General features: G+C 42.9%; 1 protein-coding gene and 1 long non-coding RNA gene across 4 annotated transcripts in view; one reads left to right on the forward strand and one right to left on the reverse strand.

Moving 5' to 3' along the window:
* Nucleotides 1–10,936: 10,936 nt before the first annotated feature.
* On the reverse strand, nucleotides 10,937–16,602 carry LOC145510721 (uncharacterized). The gene is made up of 3 exons (XR_014057234.1): nucleotides 16,292–16,602; nucleotides 11,420–11,527; nucleotides 10,937–11,321 (listed from the first exon to the last, which is right to left on the reverse strand). It is a non-coding gene; the product is annotated as an uncharacterized LOC145510721 (long non-coding RNA).
* A 181-nt stretch (nucleotides 16,603–16,783) lies between these two features.
* The window catches only part of HSPA4 (heat shock protein family A (Hsp70) member 4), a 51,328-nt gene continuing 48,789 nt past the window's right edge, over nucleotides 16,784–19,322 (forward strand). For 2 of the 3 annotated variants that reach the window (XM_081502821.1, XM_081502822.1), the window contains exon 1: nucleotides 16,784–17,100. In XM_081502821.1, coding sequence (XP_081358947.1) covers nucleotides 16,994–17,100 — 107 coding nt within the window. In that variant the 5' untranslated portion in view covers nucleotides 16,784–16,993. Of the gene's footprint in view, nucleotides 17,225–19,322 lie in introns of all 3 variants that reach the window. The other variant, XM_081502823.1, reaches the window with a different exon arrangement.

A 19,322-nucleotide genomic window follows, 5' to 3' on the forward strand; every position in this document is an offset into this window, starting at 1 on the left:
AAAGTAACTCAGAACGCATGTACCAGATATTGTAAAGATTTGCTTTTCATTTCCAAGTATGACCAGTATTTGTAAATCTTGTCCATTTCAGGTATTATACCTTTGTAATCATTACATGTTGGAGCAATATTATTTTTGTGACAAAATTATGCTCTGTCTCTGCATTTTAAAAATACTAACTACAGGGAGTTCCCTGGTGGTCCAGTGGGTTAGGATTTGACACTGTTAACTGCTATTGCCTGGGTTCATTTCCTGGTCTGGGAACTGAGGGTGTGGCCAAAAAAATTACATATATATATGTGTGTGTGTGTGTGTATGTATATACTATTCTGTTTCTCTTCCATTCTCTTCAGTGAAGTTTCATGAAGCCATTTAAAAATAGATGTCATGAAGGGTTTTTTTTTTTGGAGGTATAATTGACACATAACATTATATTCTTTTAGGTGTACAAAATAATAATTTGTTATTTTTACATATTGCAAAATGATCTCCCTAGTAAGTCTGGTTAGCATCCATATGAAAGGCTTTTTATCATTGGTAAATCATCACAGTGAATCTTTTTTTTCTTTCTGGCTGTGCCGAACAGCTTGTAGGATATCAGTTTCCTGACCAGGAATTAAACCTGGGCCACAGCAGTGCGAGCCTGCAATCCTAACCACTAGGCCACCAGGGAACTCCCTTTAAAGTGAATTTTAATCCCAGGAATTTTTACATGAAGATATTTACTGCATTTACAAGGTGGGTTTTAAATGTGGTAGATTTATTAGTCAGGGATACTCAAGTTGCAAGTGAGAGGAACCAATATCAAAATAACCTTTGCAAAGAAGGAGATGAAGGGATAAATACTGGGGGTAGCCACAGCAGGGCAGCTCTAGGCATGCAGGCTCAGATCCAGGAATGTGATGCCTTTTGCCCAGACAACCTAGTTTCTACTTTCTTCTGAGTAGTAGCCTCCTTCCTTCAGACATCTCTCCACGGGTGTGAATATGGCTACTGGAACCTTGAGAACACATTCTTACAATTCCAGAGCCTGTCAAAGACCAAAACCAAACAAATAAGCAAACTGGTTTTATTTAGTTCACTGCAACAGGGTGAGCACTTTTGCTTGGAGACTTTTATAGAGAGACAGCTTATAGGTGGGGTGATTTTAGTTGGAATTGTTGTAATCAAGGGGTCTCAGTCAGTCTGAACAGCAAATATTTGTGTGTAGCTAAGTTTCAAATTATTACTTAGGAGACCATGAATGGGAATTTGGAAAGGTTGTGTCTGGCCTTACTGTAGGTAACAAGGAGGTCACTGTGAATCTTATTTAAGTCACATGTTCTTTGCAGTAAGCTGGAATATGAGATGGTGCGGGGGATTTCTGAACCATCTCGTTTTCCAGGAAAACAGGGCTTAGGTAAACATTCTACATTTTCAAGACAGAGAAGAAACTTCGCCATTGACTACAAGAGATACATCTCTGGGAAGAGTGCCTTGTGCATGGTCATGTGGTCATCTGCCTAGCTCTGGTTCAGTCTTTGTGGCTCAGTGGGAGGAAGTGCTGTGAGTGATTCCACCTGAGTTATGTCCACTCCTACGGTCAGAGTGACAAAGAGAAGGGGTGGCAGGCAGATAGAGAAAATCGTTCCACAGTTGGCAAGCTGTCACAATTTAATGCCAATTGAACTAAATTCTCACTTTTCCTTAACACAGAAGACGACACAAACTTGTGTTCAAAATTAAATAGAGGCGCTATAATGATGATACTGGTAAATTACCATGAATTCTTTTCTAGGCTTTTTAACAGGCCAAGGAGTCTCACAGGTTATCCTGCATTTCCTTCCTCAGAAAAACTGCCCCTCGCTCTTTCCAATCTTAATGCTCTAGAACTGAAACAGCAAAAGCCTTTAGTAATATTTCAAATTATTCATTCTGTTTTTGACAGCTCTTCTCATAGTACTTGCCACTTCTCCCATTCTATCTCAAAGTCGGATTTGCCTTAATGTGGGCTTGAGGTCACAGAAATCCTTGTTCCCACCACTGAACAGCTTCAAAGCTTCAAGGTATATGAATCAGTATGGTAAGAAAACAGCACATTATAATGAGGTTCCAGGGAGATTTGACTTCAAAGAAGCAAATATATACTAGAAGCCTTAGAATCTAAGGAACATCTAAGAGTTTTGAAACTCTTCATTGCTCCATTTCACCAGACCAACTGCAGATAAAGCGCAAAAGCCCCAGACTGAGAAGGATCAGAACTCTAATTTGTAGTTTAGTTGCTAAGTTGTGTGTGACTCTTGTAACTCCACGGACTGTAGCCCACCAGGCTCCTGTGTCCATTGGATTTCCCAGGCAAGAATACTGGAGTGGGTTGCCATGTCCTTCCCCAGGGAATCTTCCTGACCCAGGGATCGAACCTGTGTCTCCTGCATTGGCAGGTGGATTCTTTACCACTGAGCCAACAGGGAAGCCCACTTCAAAGACTACCCTACTCTTTTAGCAGTTTAATTGCTCTTAGGTTCCTGCCCTAGGTCATACCTAGATATGATGTTGCATTCCCTTTTCAGGTGCCCACTGGAAATCCCATCACACCAAGTAGCTCATGATTCTACCAAAGATGTATGGGTTGCTGTAAAGTGTGGTCTCATTATAGATGACATGACCTCTCTCGCTCTTTCTGGCAATCAATGACCTCTCTCATCTCCTCGCAGATCCAGTTCCCTCTGCCCTTCTCAACCCCCATAGTCCCTGCACGTTACCTTGTGAAGCTCTCTGGAAAGTGAAGTGAATGCTGTCTCCTGTGTATGTTTATTTCAAAGCCCTCCCACGTCTATCTGGATTCCTCAGTGCTCTAGAATTCTGTGACACAACATTTTTTTTCACTACATCAGCCCTGTAAGACCTCTTGTGGGGTGCCTTTCTAGCTCATGATGACAGTTCTCTGAGACTGGAACTGGTGACCCTGTATTCCCAGGTGTGGGGTTTCTGTGGTGGCTCAGTGGTAAAGAATCTGCCTGCCAGTGCAGGAGACTCAGATTTCATCCCTGGGTCGGGAAGATCCTCTGAAGACGGACATGGCAACTCACTCCCGTATTCTTGTCTGGGAAATCCCACGGATATAGGAGCCTGGTGGGCTACAGTCCATGTGGTTGCAAAAGAGTCGGACACAACTTAGCAGCTAAAACAACAAATTCCTGGGTATATTTGACTGAACCAGCTTTGACCAAGCTAGACCAATTAGGTTCTGTTACCTGGCAATTTTATAGTAGAACTGAAGGTCTTCAGTTTTCATCCCTGTATAGGGCTGGGCTTGAAACATGGTGCATTCAGAGCTCCCAGCAGCCAGTTCATGAAGAGAGAGAAATTGGGTCTACAGAGAAAGAAGTGTATTAAGATACTTCTAGCTACAAGTAATCGAAATCTTAAATCAAAAGGTTTTATATTTGCCTGAGCGTGTGTCTGTAAGGCTCTCTATCAATCGTCCCAGTTTCTTTAGTCTGTGCTTATGGGCCTGTGTGTTACTAACCACTGTGTGACACATGCCCAGTAGAGATGTCTTTAGAGGACCCTCTGGGCCTGCTACTCCTTCGGTCCCTGATTGGTGGTGGTGGTGGGGGGTGTCCCAGCTCAAGCTTGACCTTCCTTCTCCACTGCTGCGTCTTGTTACAAGGCTGTCTCCTAGCCAACAGCCTTTATGTGTGGGTTCTGGTGAAATGGTCCAAGTTCAACCACCTATTCCAACGTGCAGTAAATCCAGGGGAAATACTTGTTTCCTTGTCACACCATACTACTTCCTGCTTGCTCTCTTCAGTTTTCTTTTCTTTTGTTCATATTTGCCCTCCTTTGTTCAAAGGGGAAAACTGGCTAGCATGCTGCCTCAGCAAATGGCCAACTAAGGCATAGAATGGAGGTCTATCCTCCTCACCGACCACCCTCCAGTCTTTACATGGGTCTCTCTTCTCACTCATTTTCCCTGGAGAGACAGCACCTTCTGCCCCTCTTCTACTGGGAGGAGAAAGTCTCTCCTCATCATGAAGTAATTCTGCATTGCCCAGAAAGTAAGTCACTGTGTGCCCTTCACTCCTCCTCACTTTACAGAGGCCCAGAGAGCTGGAGTGAGGAGGAGGCTGCAAATGTCTAGGCTGTTTTCTGTCTACTCTCTTGGGAAGGTGCCTGGCTCCAATTACTGGCAATTTTCTTAAGGGTGAAGGTTAGTTCGTATTTTTTTGGTCTCACCTGTGGGCCCTAATCACCAACTCTGGGACAACTGGGAAAAGTCTCAGGCACAGCGACAACCATCTCTAATTTTCTTGAGCAATTGTTATGTGTCAGGCAATGTACATTTTATAGTAACCGTCTTATTTATGTGTCACATCAGTCCTACGAGGTAGACAATGGATCAAAGCAATTCAACGAGAAAAGGAGTCCTTACAACAAATGGTTCTGGAACAACTGGATTGTGATCTTCCTTGGCCCATGATGGGGTTATGTCTCGATAAACCCATCACAAGTTGAAAATATCATAAGTCAAAAATAGATTTAATGCAACTAACCTACCAAACATCACCAATTAGCATACCCTCAAAGTGTGAAAGTGTTAGTTGCTCAGTCGTGTCTGACTCTTTATGACCCCATGGACTGTAGCCCTTTAGGCTCCTCTGTCCATGGAATTCTCCAGGCAAGAATACTGGAGTGGGAAATGCATACTGTCCATTTCCTTCTCTAGGGCATCTTCCTGACGAAGGGATCAAACCCGGGTCTCCTGCATTGCAGGTAGATTCTTTACTGTCTGAGTCACCAAGGAAGCCCTAAACACGTTAAAGCATACCTTAAACATGCTCAAAACATCTAAGCAATGTAAATTAGTCTACAGTTGGGCAGAATCATCTAACATAAATCCTGTTTTATAATGAAGAGTTGACTATCTTGGGCAATTTATTGAATTCTGTACTGAAAGTGAAATCAGAATGGCCATCTGTTTGTATACTTATAGATGACTGCATGGCTGTGGCTCACTGCTGTTGCCCAGCATCTCAAGAGAGGTGGTCTTACCTATCACTAGCCCTTTGAAAAGATCAAAATTCAAAATCTGAAGTATGGTTTCTACTAAATGTGCATTTTTTTTGCACCATTTTAAGTCAGGGATTTTCTGTATATGAAGAAAACAATGTATTGCACCCTCTTATTCATCCTACACTTTTGTGGAATTATGTTTATGGGAAACTTAAGTTTAGATCTTGAAATTACTCCATTAAAAAGTTAAATCTGCCTATAAGAAAAAAAATCCCATGAGGTAGGTCCTATTATTTCCCCAATTTTCCAGCTGGGGAAATTGAGACTTGTAGACTATAAGCCACTTGGAACTGGCATTTAAGCCCAGGCTGTAGTGTTAAGTAGTCTATTATACTCTCTCTCTTCTATACACGGGAAAGCATACTCTCTAGGAAGACAGAACCAGATCATATTTTCCCTGATACCTTTGCCAGTAAGATGTATTGCAATTTGCTATAAAAAAATAGATTTTTTTTTTTTTTGGCTTTGCTACATGGTGTGTGGAATCTTAGCTCCCTGATCAAGGATTGAATGCACGCCTCCTACAGTGGAAGCTAGAGTATTAACCACCAGACTGCCAGGGAAGATCTCTCATTGTTGTTTAATTGACATTTAAAAAAAAATCCAGGTGAGGTTGAACATTTTATGTTCATTTGTACTTTTTATTTTATTTTTAATTGGAAGACACTTACTTTACAGTATTGTGTTGGTTTCTGCTATACATCAACATGAATCAGCCATAGGTATATATATGTCTGCTCCCTCTTAAACCTCCTTCCGCTTCCCTCCCCACTCCACCCCTCTAGGTTGTCACAGAGCACCAGCTTTGGATTCCTTGCATCATACTGCAAATTCCCACTGGCTATTTATTTTACATATGGTACTATATATGTTTCAGTACTACTCTCTCAAGTCATCCTACCCTCTCCCTCCCCTACTATGACCATAAGTCTGTTCTTTACATCAGCATCTCCTTTGCTGCCCTGCAAATAGTTTCATCAGTACCATCTTTCTAGATTCCAAATATATGTGGTAATATGTGATATTTGTCTTTCTCTTTCTGACTTACTTCACTCTGTCTTAATAGTTTTTAGGCTCATCCACCTCTTTAGAACTGACTCAAATGTGTTCTTTTTTTTTAGCTGAGTAATATTCCGCTGTGTATTATATGTACCACAACTTCTTTATTCATTGTACTTATTCTTTAGTGAACTTTGTCTTCTAATCTTTGGTCCATTTTTTTCTGATTAACTTATGACAAGCATGTATATATCAAGATTATTTGATGCCACAATAGATTAAGGATATTTTTTCCTAAATTGTTGTCAAAGAATAAGTTTTTTAAGTGGGAAAGTACACAAAACATAAAATCCATCATTTTAATAATTTTTAAGTGTAAAAGTGAATGGCATTAAGTATATTCACAATGTTGGGCAACCATAACCACTAATCATTCCAGAACTTTTTTATCAAACCAAATAGAAACTAGGTGTCCATTAAAAAGTAACTGATTCACCCTTTCCCACAGTCCATGGTAACCTCTGTTCTATGTTCTATGAATTTTCTTATTCTAGGTACCACGGGGGCTACAGTAGCTGTGGCTCGAGAAGGCTCTAGAGCACGGTCTCGGTAGTTGTGGCACCCGGGCTTAGCTGCTCCTCAGCATGTGGAATCTTCCTGGACCAAGGATAGAATCCCACGTCACCTGCATTGGCAGGCAGATTCTTATCCATGTACCACCAGGGAAGTCTTGTTTATGGTCTTTTTTGCATTCATTTTTCTACCTTTGCTTTTACTGTTTTTGCCTTTTGTTGTTTTGTTTACAAAAGTTCCCTATGTGTGTGTGTTTGTGTAAGTATACACATGTAAATTTTCACATTTATTTTCTGGTAATTATATGTTTTTATGTTTGAAACTTAATTTGTAAACCTTTAAGTATTTGATTTATCAGGAATGTATTCTTACATAAGGTTTGAGGTAGCAATCTAAAATTTTCTTCCCAAAAGGTTAGCTAATGTCCCAACACCATCCCTCCCTCACTATCATGAAATGCCATGTATCCTATACTGAATTCTCCTACTAGGATTTGTTTCTGGAATTCTACTTCTGTTTGTCCATGTCTTTTCTGGTACAGGATCACAGTTGTAATTATTACTGCTTCATTATACTGTGTTCCCTCTTGTAGTTCTGACATGATGGCTCTGCTACCGGCAACCACGCCTTTAGTCAAGAGAGAGAGGCAGGCAGGGCAAGTGCCCAGCCTTGATTCACAAGTACCAGCAACTCTCAAATATTGCAGTGCTTTAGGAAATTCCATTGAAGATTCTAGAGAAAGGCACTCACGTAAGGAATCTGAAAGTAAAACCCGAGTGGTATGTGTGTATGATTGAGGAAGGGGGGTGGTGGTGGGGAGCTCATTCATGAACTTCCACTCCATCATGTAATTTTGCTTTCTGTTCATTTACATGGAGATGCCAGATTGCCACTGTGTCCTCTCTGGTGTGGAAGAGGATTTTACTTTCAGAGAAGTAAATGTCACTCCACTGACTTTCTAAATGATTGGAAGAGAACTTTTAGCGTGGTAGGGACTTCTTGGCGCCCTGGGCCTCATCTCATTTATAGGTAAGATGATATGACAAAGACAAGTACGCTACTCCTTCCTGACTTCTTACAAGTGCTAATTTTATTGGAATAAAAACAAGATACCCCAAGCTCTGCTCACTGTCACAGACCACTGAACCAAGTAAGGATATTCAGTTAAAATCTTTAAGGTCATTTCTTTTTTTCAAAAGTGAACTTTTGCCTTCAGTGGAAATGGCACACAATATAACCATATTTAATAGACTAAATAGTATTCCTAAAGGGCCCATCATCCAGTTCTGAAGAATGACTTATTACACACATTTTTACTCTTTGTGAGTACCCAATTCTTTCAAAGCATTTCAAGAATACATAAAGTTCTTATCATGGTTTTGTTTCATAGTACCTCCATAGTGGAAGCTTCTTCTGGTTACCTTTTTTTCAGATTTGTCTTTGTCTTTCCTGAAAGAGAAACTCTGATGCTTTCAGTGAACTCAAGTCATCCCCTCTCTTGTTTCAGCCTGCTGTTGCTATTGCTGCTGCCTTTGGCCTTGGGGATGGATTCCTGTGCCAGTGCCAGGAAAACTTGTTAGTCACTCTCCTCTGAGTTAGGGTTTGCACTGCTGGTGTTCAAGTGTCAAACTGTAATCGTCTGTGATATATTTAGAATTTGAACTCACATTGCATTTGAACATTCGCTGCATGTCCACAAGAAAATAAATGGTCGTCCTTTAGTTGTGAAGCCATGCCTGGGCAGAATGCCACATAAAATTGTTCCTAATAACACCGTTCATAGTAACACTGATTCTTTATCAAATTACAAATATTCACACTCCAGATTCCTCTTCAGTCAGGAAACCTGAAAAGCGAATCATTATCATGGGGCACAGGGCCTTTTAAAATCATTGTCCTTGAGTCTTAAAGCAAGAAGCAAAGAGCATTCTGTCCTGAGACAAAGGAGCTGTATTTAGCTTAAGGGAAACCAGCACAGGATACACTGAGTCCTGATGAATTTGATACTTTAAACAAAAAATGGTAAAAAGAGTTTTGCAATTTGTAGAGGAGAGATGCCAGCTGCTACTATGGCAGGATTACTCCCTGCAGGGGGGTCCCTCTGTGTTCAGGAACAGGACAAGCCTGAGCAAAACTGGACTGAGCAGGTCAGAGTCATGTTTCTGTCCTAAGTGGACGAGACCAACAGGCTGGACTTTGGGGGTGGAGTTGGAATGTCAGATGCTAGAGGTGGAAGGCGGCTGAGTCTGGGGCTGGTAGAGGAGAGGGTGGAGTTTATTAGGTAAGGAGATTGTGAGTCAGGTCAGGAGAATTATCAGTGACCAAGGGAACTAGATGAAGGGGTTAAAATTTCCTGATGGTATCAGCTTGGTGGCCTGGAGTAATCTGTGTAAATGTATCCAGCATTTTAAGATTATAAAGAGGGAAAGAGTTGGGATTGATGCTACTGCAGGACGTATGCATAAGAGTAATCAGCCCAAATAAGGAAAAAGAGTGAGACTTTGGGGAAGGACCTCAGTGTTACTATGTAAGCAGACAGTATGATAGAGTGAGGAAGGACACTAGGATTTCAGCCAATTTGGAGTTAGAAGTGAACTGTAATGGTAGTTTCTATATCAGAAGAGTGTTACAATTAGAAAAATGCTTGTGGGGAAAAAAAAAAGCGAGAGACTAAATCGTGCTATGTGCTCAGACGCTCAGTTGTGTCTAACTCTTAGCGACCTCATGGACTGTAGCCCACCAGGCTCCTCTGTCCATGGGATTTCCCAAGCATGAATACTGGAGCGGGTTGCCATTTCCTCTTCCAGGGAAATTGTGCTATACTACTCTTTATACTTATACTTGTTATATTTCCATTTGTACTTAAAATTAAACAATGTTTAAACAGGTTTATTTTAGGCTTTCGCAGAGCCTTTAACGGAGAAGGCAATGGCAGCCCACTCCAGTACTCTTGCCTGGAGAATCTCATGGTCGGAGGAGCCTGGTAGGCGGCAGTCCATGGGGTTGCTAGGAGTCGGACACGACTGAACGACTTCCCTTTCACTTTTCTCTTTCATGCATTGGAGAAGGAAATGGCAACCCACTCCAGTGTTCTTGCCTGGAGAATCCCAGGGACGGGGGAGCCTGGTGGGCTGCCGTCTATGGGGTCGCACAGAGTCGGACACAACTGAAGCGACTTAGCAGCAGCAGCAGCAGCAGAGCCTTTAAAATGACATTATTAACCTCAATATCTCATGGAACACAGTTTAGGAAAGGCTGGTTTAACCGAATATTAAAAAGTGAAGTGAGTGAAAGTCTCTTAGTTGTGTCTGACTCTTTGTGACCGCATGGACTATAGCCCACCAGGCTCCTCTATCCATGGGATTCTCCAGGCAAGAATATTGGAGTGGGCAGCCGTTTACTTCAGGGGATCTTCCCAACTCAGGGATCGAACCCAGATCTCCCACATTGCAGTGAATTCCTTACCAGCTGAGCCACCAGTGAAGCCCAACATTAAAAAACATTAAATATTAAGATATTTAAAAAGGCACAGCCAAATTCAACCATCATCTATACATAAAAAAAACACTGAAAGTAAGGAAAGTCTTCCAAAAGGTCTATAGTGAATGACTCTAGATGAATTAATTTCTCTTAATCTTTTGTAGCCTGGAGTCCTGCAGTCCATGGGGTCTAGAAAAGAGTCCTACACAACTTAGAGACTGAACAACAACAATTCTTTTGTTTTGCGTATCTACTCTAATGCTTCCTGGTGGCTCAGATGGTAAAGAATCTGCCTGCAATACAGGAGATGTGGGTTTGATCCCTAGGTTGGGAAGAGCCCCTGGAGAAGGACATGGCAACCCACTCCATTATTCTTGCCTGGAGAATTCCATGGACAGAGAAGCCTGGTGGACTACAGTCCATGGGGTTCCAAAGAGTTGGACACAACTGAGCGAGTAACATTTTCACTCTAATGAGGCTTTATAAAGAACATGAGCTTAAAGAAAGCAGTGGTATAGTTGTAGGAAGCCACTTTTTTTAAAAGTCATGTGACCTCGACCAAACTCTTTAACCCTATCAGATCTGTTTTTTCATCTTTAAAATTGGAAAATAACACCTACCTAATGGGTTTGCTGTGAAGATTAAATAGATTATGATATCCAAATCACTCAGCACAGTGTGGCACATGCTGTAGGACCTGGAGATGGAGTAATTACCATTATTCCTGAGTTGTTAGAATTTTAGAGTTCAAAAAAGGAGCACTGGTTCTGTTGCCAAAATCTTGGCTCTCTGTGTACCAGTGCCAAACAGAACTATGGAGACAGAGTTATGGAGGAGAAAGATAGAGTGGCTTTATTACTTTGCCAGGCAAGGGGAAACTCAGTAGGCTAGTGCCTCAAGAACTGTGCCTCTCACCCCCTCCCTCACCCCGCTTTTACTCCCTGGTAAGTTGGGGGAGAGGTTTTATGTATATAGTCAGATGGGGTATGCAATAAGGATCAAGGCAGTAAGTTTTTCATCCTTTCTTATGCAGAGTTTCAAAAGGATGGGGTGGCTGAAAAGATGGGGGGGGTCTCAGGTGGTCTCATCTCCTAATCTTGATGAGTCTCTCTGGTCCCTTTAGTTCTGCCTCACATGGTTTTGCTTCTGCTTCTCCTTTAATCAGCAAGTGTTCTGCCCTTTGGAACTCAGAGAAGGTCATGGAGGGTGGAGTCCTGCTGACAAGAAATGGGGGACAAAAAGGCCTTCATGCCCAGGAATCCCTCTGGGCCCTGCTAGGCATCAGTTTGGTGAAGGGACCTGGTCTACTCACTGTGATATCAGGGAAGTCAGAAAACACCATTATCTGAGCTTGCAGCTTACTTGTGAAACATAATTCCAGAAGCCACTCCAGAATGTAGGACAGGACTCGACTGGACACCTGGTAGGGAAGATTATGAATTTCCAACTGACTTTTGTCTTATGGTGAGCAAGCTATGAACACTGTACATTTAAAATAAACACTTAACGGCTTAGAACAAAATATATTTATTTAAAAATTAAAAAAATTTATTTATGGCTGCACTCGGTCTTCATTACTGTGTGTAGACTTTCTCTAGTTGTGGCAAGTGGGAGCTACTCTGTAGTTGCAGTATGTGGGCTTCTCATTGTAGTGGCTTCTCTTGTGGAGCATGGGCTCTTGGGCCCACAGACTTCGTTGCCTGGTGGCATGCGGAATCTTCCTGGACCAGGGATTGAACCTATGTCCCTTGCAATGGCAGACAGATTCTTAACCACTGGACCACCAGGGAAGCCTATATTCAATTATTGTGTCAGAGAAAGGCATTTAACAGGTTCCTTCTAAAATACTCAAAATGCTCTGATAAATGAAAAGAGCTTGTGCTAAACCCATGGTATCTTTAATATTAAATATTCTGGCAACGTTACTGTTTTACAATTGATTCTTGGAAACTTGTCCCTTTATCCTTTGAAATTCTTAAGTAACATTTTTTCTGACTTCATTTATTTAAATATCCCAGAATAGCCTCTTGAACTATAAGTTTGATGATCAGGGAAACTATTTTTAGCAGGATGAGTACTCTGTGTGAGGGATGTTAGCTATACTTTATTTTGAGAAGGACAAATTGTTAAAAGGATTGATAGTACTAATGGTATTTTAAACTAAAAGCTGTGCCAAGGCAAATGAGGCAGGCAGGTATGAAGTTTGACACAGATCAGGGATGTGTTTCTGTCAGTTTAGCTAAAGGCTGTCGAGGCCTCCCACAAGATAAAAGACAAGAGAGGCCACAACCCAGACACTGTGATCTTTTAGATAGTTTAGGCACTTCACCCTTAGAGTAAGCTTGTTAACCGAAAACTGGGTTCTACTTTTGGTGGATGTTGAGCTAAAAGACACAACCAAGCCAAAGATGGGGAGAAAAAAGGATTTATTACATGCAGTTAGAAAGGAGAACACTGCGGATATCTCCCCAGTCTCTCCTTGAACAGCAAAATTGGGGAAGTTTTAAGCTAAAGAAGGGTACGTGCATATCCATGAAAGGCCTTGTATGGTGTACGCATATTCATGAAGGGGCTTGAGCTGAAGGGAATTCGCAACATAGAATTGAGACACATTGTTAAGGAAGCCACAAGGGTCAGAAAAGAAACATCATCATTCCATCCTCCACCTGGGTGGGGGCCTTAGTTCCCACAGAACTCAAAAGATGTGTATCAGATTATGTATATCCTTTGAGAAGGAACCAGGACTCTGTTTTTTAAGGCCGAACTTTTGTTTCTTGACAGGTTTTCCTTTATTCCTGCATTCCCTCTCTTCCCTTATGATAATGATCATTAATTACTGAGACCTGTTTGAACAGGGCAAGCATTGTGCCCAGGAATAGGTCAAAAAGTCTTCGGCCAAAAATGGCTTCTCTTACATGAAGAAAGCCATGCCTGGTTCTTTTTCTCCATGAACCACCCCCAGTCTGCTTACAGACTGATTTCTGTTTGTCCAGTGCTTAATAACCCAGAGTAGACAGATGGAGACAGGACTCTGTAATAAATAAGGTCGACAATACCTTTGGTGTTACTGATATCCCTCTAGGTGGGAAAAAAATAGGAGACAGAGGAGGGACGGTTAAGTGCAACAAAATATACATAAGAAAACATACCATGATAACCATTTAAAAGATTTATTTATTTAGTTATTTTTGGCTTCACTGGGTCTTCATTGCTATATGTGGGCTTTTCATTGTGGTGGCTTCTCTTACTGTAGAGCATCTGCTCTAGGTTCAAGGGCTTCAGTAATTATGGCTTGTAGGCTCCAGTGTGGGGGCTCTGGAGTAGTTGGGGTGCAGGGGCTTAGTTGTTCCATGGCATGCAAGGATTGAACCTGGATCCCCTGCACTGGCAGGTGGATTTTCAACCACTGGATCACCAGGGAAGCCCCATTATAAACATTTTAAAGAGCACAAATCAGTGGCATTATGTATGTTCACACTGTTGTGCAACCATCACCACTATCCATCCAGAACTTTTTCATTATCCCAGACTGAAACTCTGTACCCATTAAACAATAACTCTCTAACCCCAACTACCAGCAAGCCCTTTGCACGTGCACGTGTGTGTGCATATGCGCTCAGTCTCCTCCGACTCTTTTTGACCCCACGGACTATATAGCCTGCCAGGTTCCTCCATCCATGGGATTTTCCAGCAATAATACTCGAATGGATTGGCGTTCCCTCCTCAAGGGCATCTTCCTAACTCAGGAATCAAACCTGCATCTCCTGCACCAGCCAGCCCTTAGTGACCACTATTCCATTTTTTTTTTTAAAGTTTTCTTTTTCCAGTATTCTATTTTCTATCTCTCTGAATTTGCCTACTCTAGGCGCCTCATGTAAACATAATTAGTCAATATTTGTTTTTTGTATGTTTAGCTTCTTTGACTTAGCATGGTGTTTTCAAGGTTCATTAATGTTGCAGTGTGTTAGGATTTTGTTTCTTTTAGTCTGCATAATATTGCATCATAGGTATATTTGTCATTCAGTCACTCAGTTGTGTCTGACTCTGCGACTCCATGGACTGCAGCATGCCAGGCTTCTCTGTCCTTCATGGTCTCCTGGAGCTTGTTCAAACTCACTGAGTCGGTGATGCAATCCAACCATCTCGTCCTGTCGTCCCCTTCTCCTCCTGCCTTCAATCTTTCTCAGCATCAGAGTCTTTTCTAATGAGTTGGCTCTTCACATTGGTGGCCAAAGTATTGGAGCTTCAGCATCAGTCCTTCCAATGAATATTCAGGATTGATTTCCTTTAGGATTGACTGGTTTGATCTCCTTGCTGTCCAAAGGACTCTCAAGAGTCTTCTCTAATACCATAGTTCAAAAACATCAATCCTCTGGCGCTCAGAATTCTTCATGGTCCAAATCTCACATCCATACATGACTACTGGAAAAACCATAGCTTTGAGTATATGGATCTTTGCTGGCAAAGTAATGTCTCTGCTTTTTAATATGCTGTCTAGGTTTGTTATAGCTTCTCTTCCAAGGAGCAAGCTTCCAAGTCTTTTAATTTCATGGCTGCAGTCACGATCCACAGTGACTTTGGAGCCCAAGAAAAAAGTCTCTTACTGTTTCCATTGTTTCCCATCTATCTGGCATGAAGTGATGGGACCAGATGCCATGGTCTTTGTTTTTTTTAATGTTGAGTTCTAAGCCAGCTTTTTCACTCTCCTCTTTCACATTTGTCACAAGGCTCTTTAGTCCCTCTTCACTTTCTGCTATAAGGGTGGTGTTATCTGCGTATCTGACGTTATTGCTATTTCTACTAGCAATCTTGATTCCAGCTTGTGCTTCATCCAACCTGGCATTTCGTATGATGTACTCGGCATATAAATTAAACAAGCAGGGTATATACCACATGCTAAAAAAATTCATGCATCAGTGGACATTTGGGTTATTCCCAACTTTGGCTGTTGTGGTAACGCTGTGAATAGGGGTGTATAGCATCTGTCCTTGCCCTCTTTTTGAAAGATTCTTTCTTTCTGTCTCTACACCTCCACACCTCTACAGCCTCAGGGCACACTCGGTACTTGTTTTTGAAGACAAAAACAGGTATGATTCAGGCAACATGTGAGAACCATGTGGTGATTCCCTCCTTACTCAGTTGGTAATGAATTCACCTGCAATGTAGGAGACCCAGGTCCCATCCCTGAGTTGGGAAGACCCCCCTGGAGAAGAAAATGGCATCCTACTCCAGTATTCTTTCTGGGAAATCCCATGGACAGAGAAGCCTGGTGGGCTACAGTCCATGGGGTCGTAAACAGTAGGCTACATCTTAAGGACTAAACCACCTCATGTGGTAACTAACAAGTTTAAAGGCACACAACGTGGGCTTTAGGCATTGCTCCTAGAGACTGAGGGACTTTCTTAGCAAGTATGAAATAAAATTCGTATTTTATGGCAAATAAGAAAAATTTAAACATAAAAAGCTTTCTCTGCCTCCCCCCTCCCAATTATGAGTGGCTCAAACTTGCTACCAGTCACTGGGATTCCATTTACTCCTTTAGCTACTCTTGTGACCAGCTGGATTTGGGTTTTAGGGGACTTAAGCTTATACAGTGTCAGCCGCCCTTAAAAAAAAATCAGAGTAAATACTTATGACAAGGTGGTGTACTTAGTCACTCAGTCGTGTCCGACTCGTAACAAGACATCACATCAAATTAGTGCAGACCTGGAGATTCAGACTCCTTGTCTTCTGAGGTATCTTTCAGCAATTCATCAGAAATGCTCAATATTTAGAATTGCTTCTTAATTGCCAGCTGGCTTCCCCTCCATACCTGGAAGCCACTTTCGGAAGCTTCTCTCTTTCAGATGCCCAAGCAAGTAAGGGGCCCTGAAGATTAGCTACTTTCAATTTCATCCTGCCACTTTACCAGGAGCATGTCATCTATTTCTGTGTGTCAGGCATCGAGCTCAAGACTTGTGCTTAGAATGGGCTGAGGGCTGAAAGTCTTTTGTGTCGCAGGCCCCTCAATCTGACCTAAGGGCAAGAGTGGTTCAGAAAAGGGTGCGACAAGGCTGAATGAACAAAAAACAAGGTGGAGTCCTGGCCTCCGGCGCAGAAGGCACTGTTTTTGACAGAGCTCGATCGAACACTCTGCTGAGGGTCGCGTTTCAAAGGAGGCCTTCTCCTCTGCCCAGTTACCTACCCCAAGCAGAGCAGATGAGAAGTCCCTTCGGACTTTGAAAATCAGTTTGCGATCCCACTTCTCTACACAAGATGGGGCGTAGGAGGTGCCACAACCGGAACTTCCTCTGAGATAAAGAAAACAGACGGAAGCAGACCAGAAGCACTTCCTCAGTATTTTGCCTCAAACCTGCTCTCCCTCCTACTTTCTACTGGAAGGGAGGCGCTCCACTGCTCTTGACCGCTGCAGGGAGTGCTGCGGCGGGTTCTGTGCGCAGGCTCAGTGACCACCTCCGCCTCCCAACTATCTTTCGGCTTCCCCGTCGCTCCTCTGGTTCTTGGGCCTGGGCTTGACGTACTCGTGTACGTAACTGGGGGGCGGAGCCTCAGGAAGAAAGGCCCTGAGACGGGGTCTCGCGAGAACATTCCCTCGCAGTTCTCGCGCTGCAGCTTTAATCTCGTCGCAACGAGATCTTTCGAGATCTTCTCCGCCCCCGCTACCGGCGCCCACTCTGCGGCCGCTGAGCCGGAGCCGGCCTGAGCAGTGCCCTCAGCGCGGCCCTCTCTCCAACACCCTAGGCGCTCGGGTGGACTTTCGCACGTCCCCCACTATCCCAGGTCCCCCTGTCCCACGCGGCCAGCTTTCCGCGCGCCAGCACCTCCGGGGTCCGTGTCTTGTCTTGCCGGCCGGACCTGGGCTGGAGCCTAAGCTGTAGCCGGCGCCATGTCGGTGGTGGGCATAGACCTGGGGTTCCAGAGCTGCTACGTCGCTGTAGCCCGCGCCGGCGGCATCGAAACGATCGCTAATGAGTACAGCGACCGCTGCACGCCGTGAGTGTGGGCCAGGCTAGCCGCGTGCACTGGGGGTGGGGAGGTAGCGCTTGTCCGGGCTGTGACCCTCGCGGTTTGGGGAACGCGGACCGGGCAGTCACCTCCGTTCCGAGCCGAGGCTCCGGTAGGTAGGGGATCCCCACTGGGTTTTAGGTCATTAGGGGCTGCGACCCTTCTTGTGGGTCTGCACTAAGGACGACGCCTTTTTACTGCGACCAGCCGGGCGAACAAGGACTGTGAGTGGCTCCTTGGACCAGGGGAGGCCATGGGTAGGAACTGGAGGGAAGGCAGGCCTGGGATGTGGGATGGACCGAGATCCTCTTTTAGAAGGCACGTTCTAGGCGCGGGGTGTACTAACGTTTCTTCAAGCCAGCACAGAGTTCGGGGCTTTGCACACAGCAAGCGCTTAATAAAAGTTTAATTGAACCGCTTCTGGCATCTGCCGGCAGGCGGTAAGACTATGCAGCGGCCAGAGTCCCACGTGAGTGGGGGGTGGGGTGACGCCCGGAAGAGAGGGAGTCGGAGCACCGGAGATCTCAAGATTGGGTTGGCACGGAAAGATTCAGAAAAAGATATAATAAAATCGATGCCTTTTGGATACCTTTGCATTCACTTTGGTTTTTCACGTCGCTTCAGTATATTGAACTATGTTGGGTCATTTTCTGCTATCCTGTGCGCATCCACCCCAACAGCGTTCCTCTTTCACGGTAATATACATTCCAGCCAGGGTGTTGGCCGCAATTGTTAATGAATGACTCAGGGGCTCACTTTGACTTTTAAAAGAACCTATAGTAAGTTATGGGACCAGTAAAGACACAGCACTAAAAAAAATCATGACTCACCCAGGTTTTTCCTTGCGTAGGGTAAGTAAGAATCTACTTGTATACTTAGAGATACCTTCAATCATTGTCTTCCTTTTGGACAAAATCTTTTAAGAAGTTTAGTATTATTTGTTTGGTTCTCATTGTGTCTCATTAAGGGCCTCTGTTCTAAGGCTCGTTTTTCACCCTGACTTTTGTTATGCTTCTTCAGCGATAGATTTCTGGTCAACCGGATTGCTCCGTTTACCAGACTGATCTTTGCTACCCAGGGAGCTGATGATATTTTCCTTAAACTTACCAGATTTCTACCCCTTATTTTAGATCTAACCCAGGTGCTTCCCCGAAAACCCATCTCAGATTCAAAATCTCAGTTTGATGTTCCTTTCTCAATTTTATAGTTTTTAACAGCATTAACGAGATATAGTTCACATATCATACAGTTAACTCTTTCAAAGTGTACAATTTTAGTGTAGTTGCAATTGTGCAACCATCAACACAATTTTAACATTTTCTTTACACCACAAGAGAAACCCTGTACTCATTAACAGCCACAACCCAGTCCCCCACCCTCCCATCTTCATAGTTTGTAATAGTGGGTCTAATTTGTATTTCCAGGCAAGTGTATTGTACTCTGAAGTTTTTTAAGTATTTAAGCATTAATTTTCTATTTGTTACTGTCTTTCTGGATCCTCGTGTGCTTCATCTGTAGAGATAGTTTTCCTCAAGTTAAAAGGACTAGAGCACTGCTAGTCATGTAACTTTTTGGTCTTTTTCCCACCTAGAATTGAGCATATTTTATTTAGCTCCAATCAAATATTAAGAATGAAGTGTTCCTGACCTTTCTTTTTAGCCTCTTATGATGCTCCTTCTTTCTCATTTAGACAAATAGGAACTGTAACAGTGTTACCGTGAATCTCATTATTTGGAACTGAAAGAGTTGTTTCAGAAAAGGATAGATACACCATGTAATTGTGATAAAGAATGTCTGTTTAAAAATAGTTTTCCTTACATATTTTCCTTATATCTCTTGGAAACTTAGATGCCATACATTCAAGTAATTTTTGAACTATGATCTTGATTAGCTTCGATTTCTGTCTTGGAGTCTTTGGTTGAGTAGACCATGGGGGCAGAAAGGTGTTTTGTTTTTTTTTTTCTTTTTTAAGTAGTGATTACCAAAGCATGGATTGATACCTAAGAGATACACAGGGACTGATGTGGGTTTGCTTGAGTGTGAGAGTGGAATGAAATGGAGGGTTGGGTATGATGAAAGTAACGCATTTCAGATGAGATTGGGAGCGTTCAGAGTGGTATGGCAGTAGACAAAACTCATTTCAGTTTGTGGGTGCAACAGGATTTGATTTCCATTTTTGAGGAGCTAGTTGAATTTTGCCTGGAAGAGAT

This window comes from Giraffa tippelskirchi, chromosome 6 (assembly GCF_054371585.1).
Source record: "Giraffa tippelskirchi isolate mGirTip1 chromosome 6, T2T-mGirTip1v1.2.pri, whole genome shotgun sequence".
Lineage (NCBI taxonomy): Eukaryota > Metazoa > Chordata > Mammalia > Artiodactyla > Giraffidae > Giraffa > Giraffa tippelskirchi.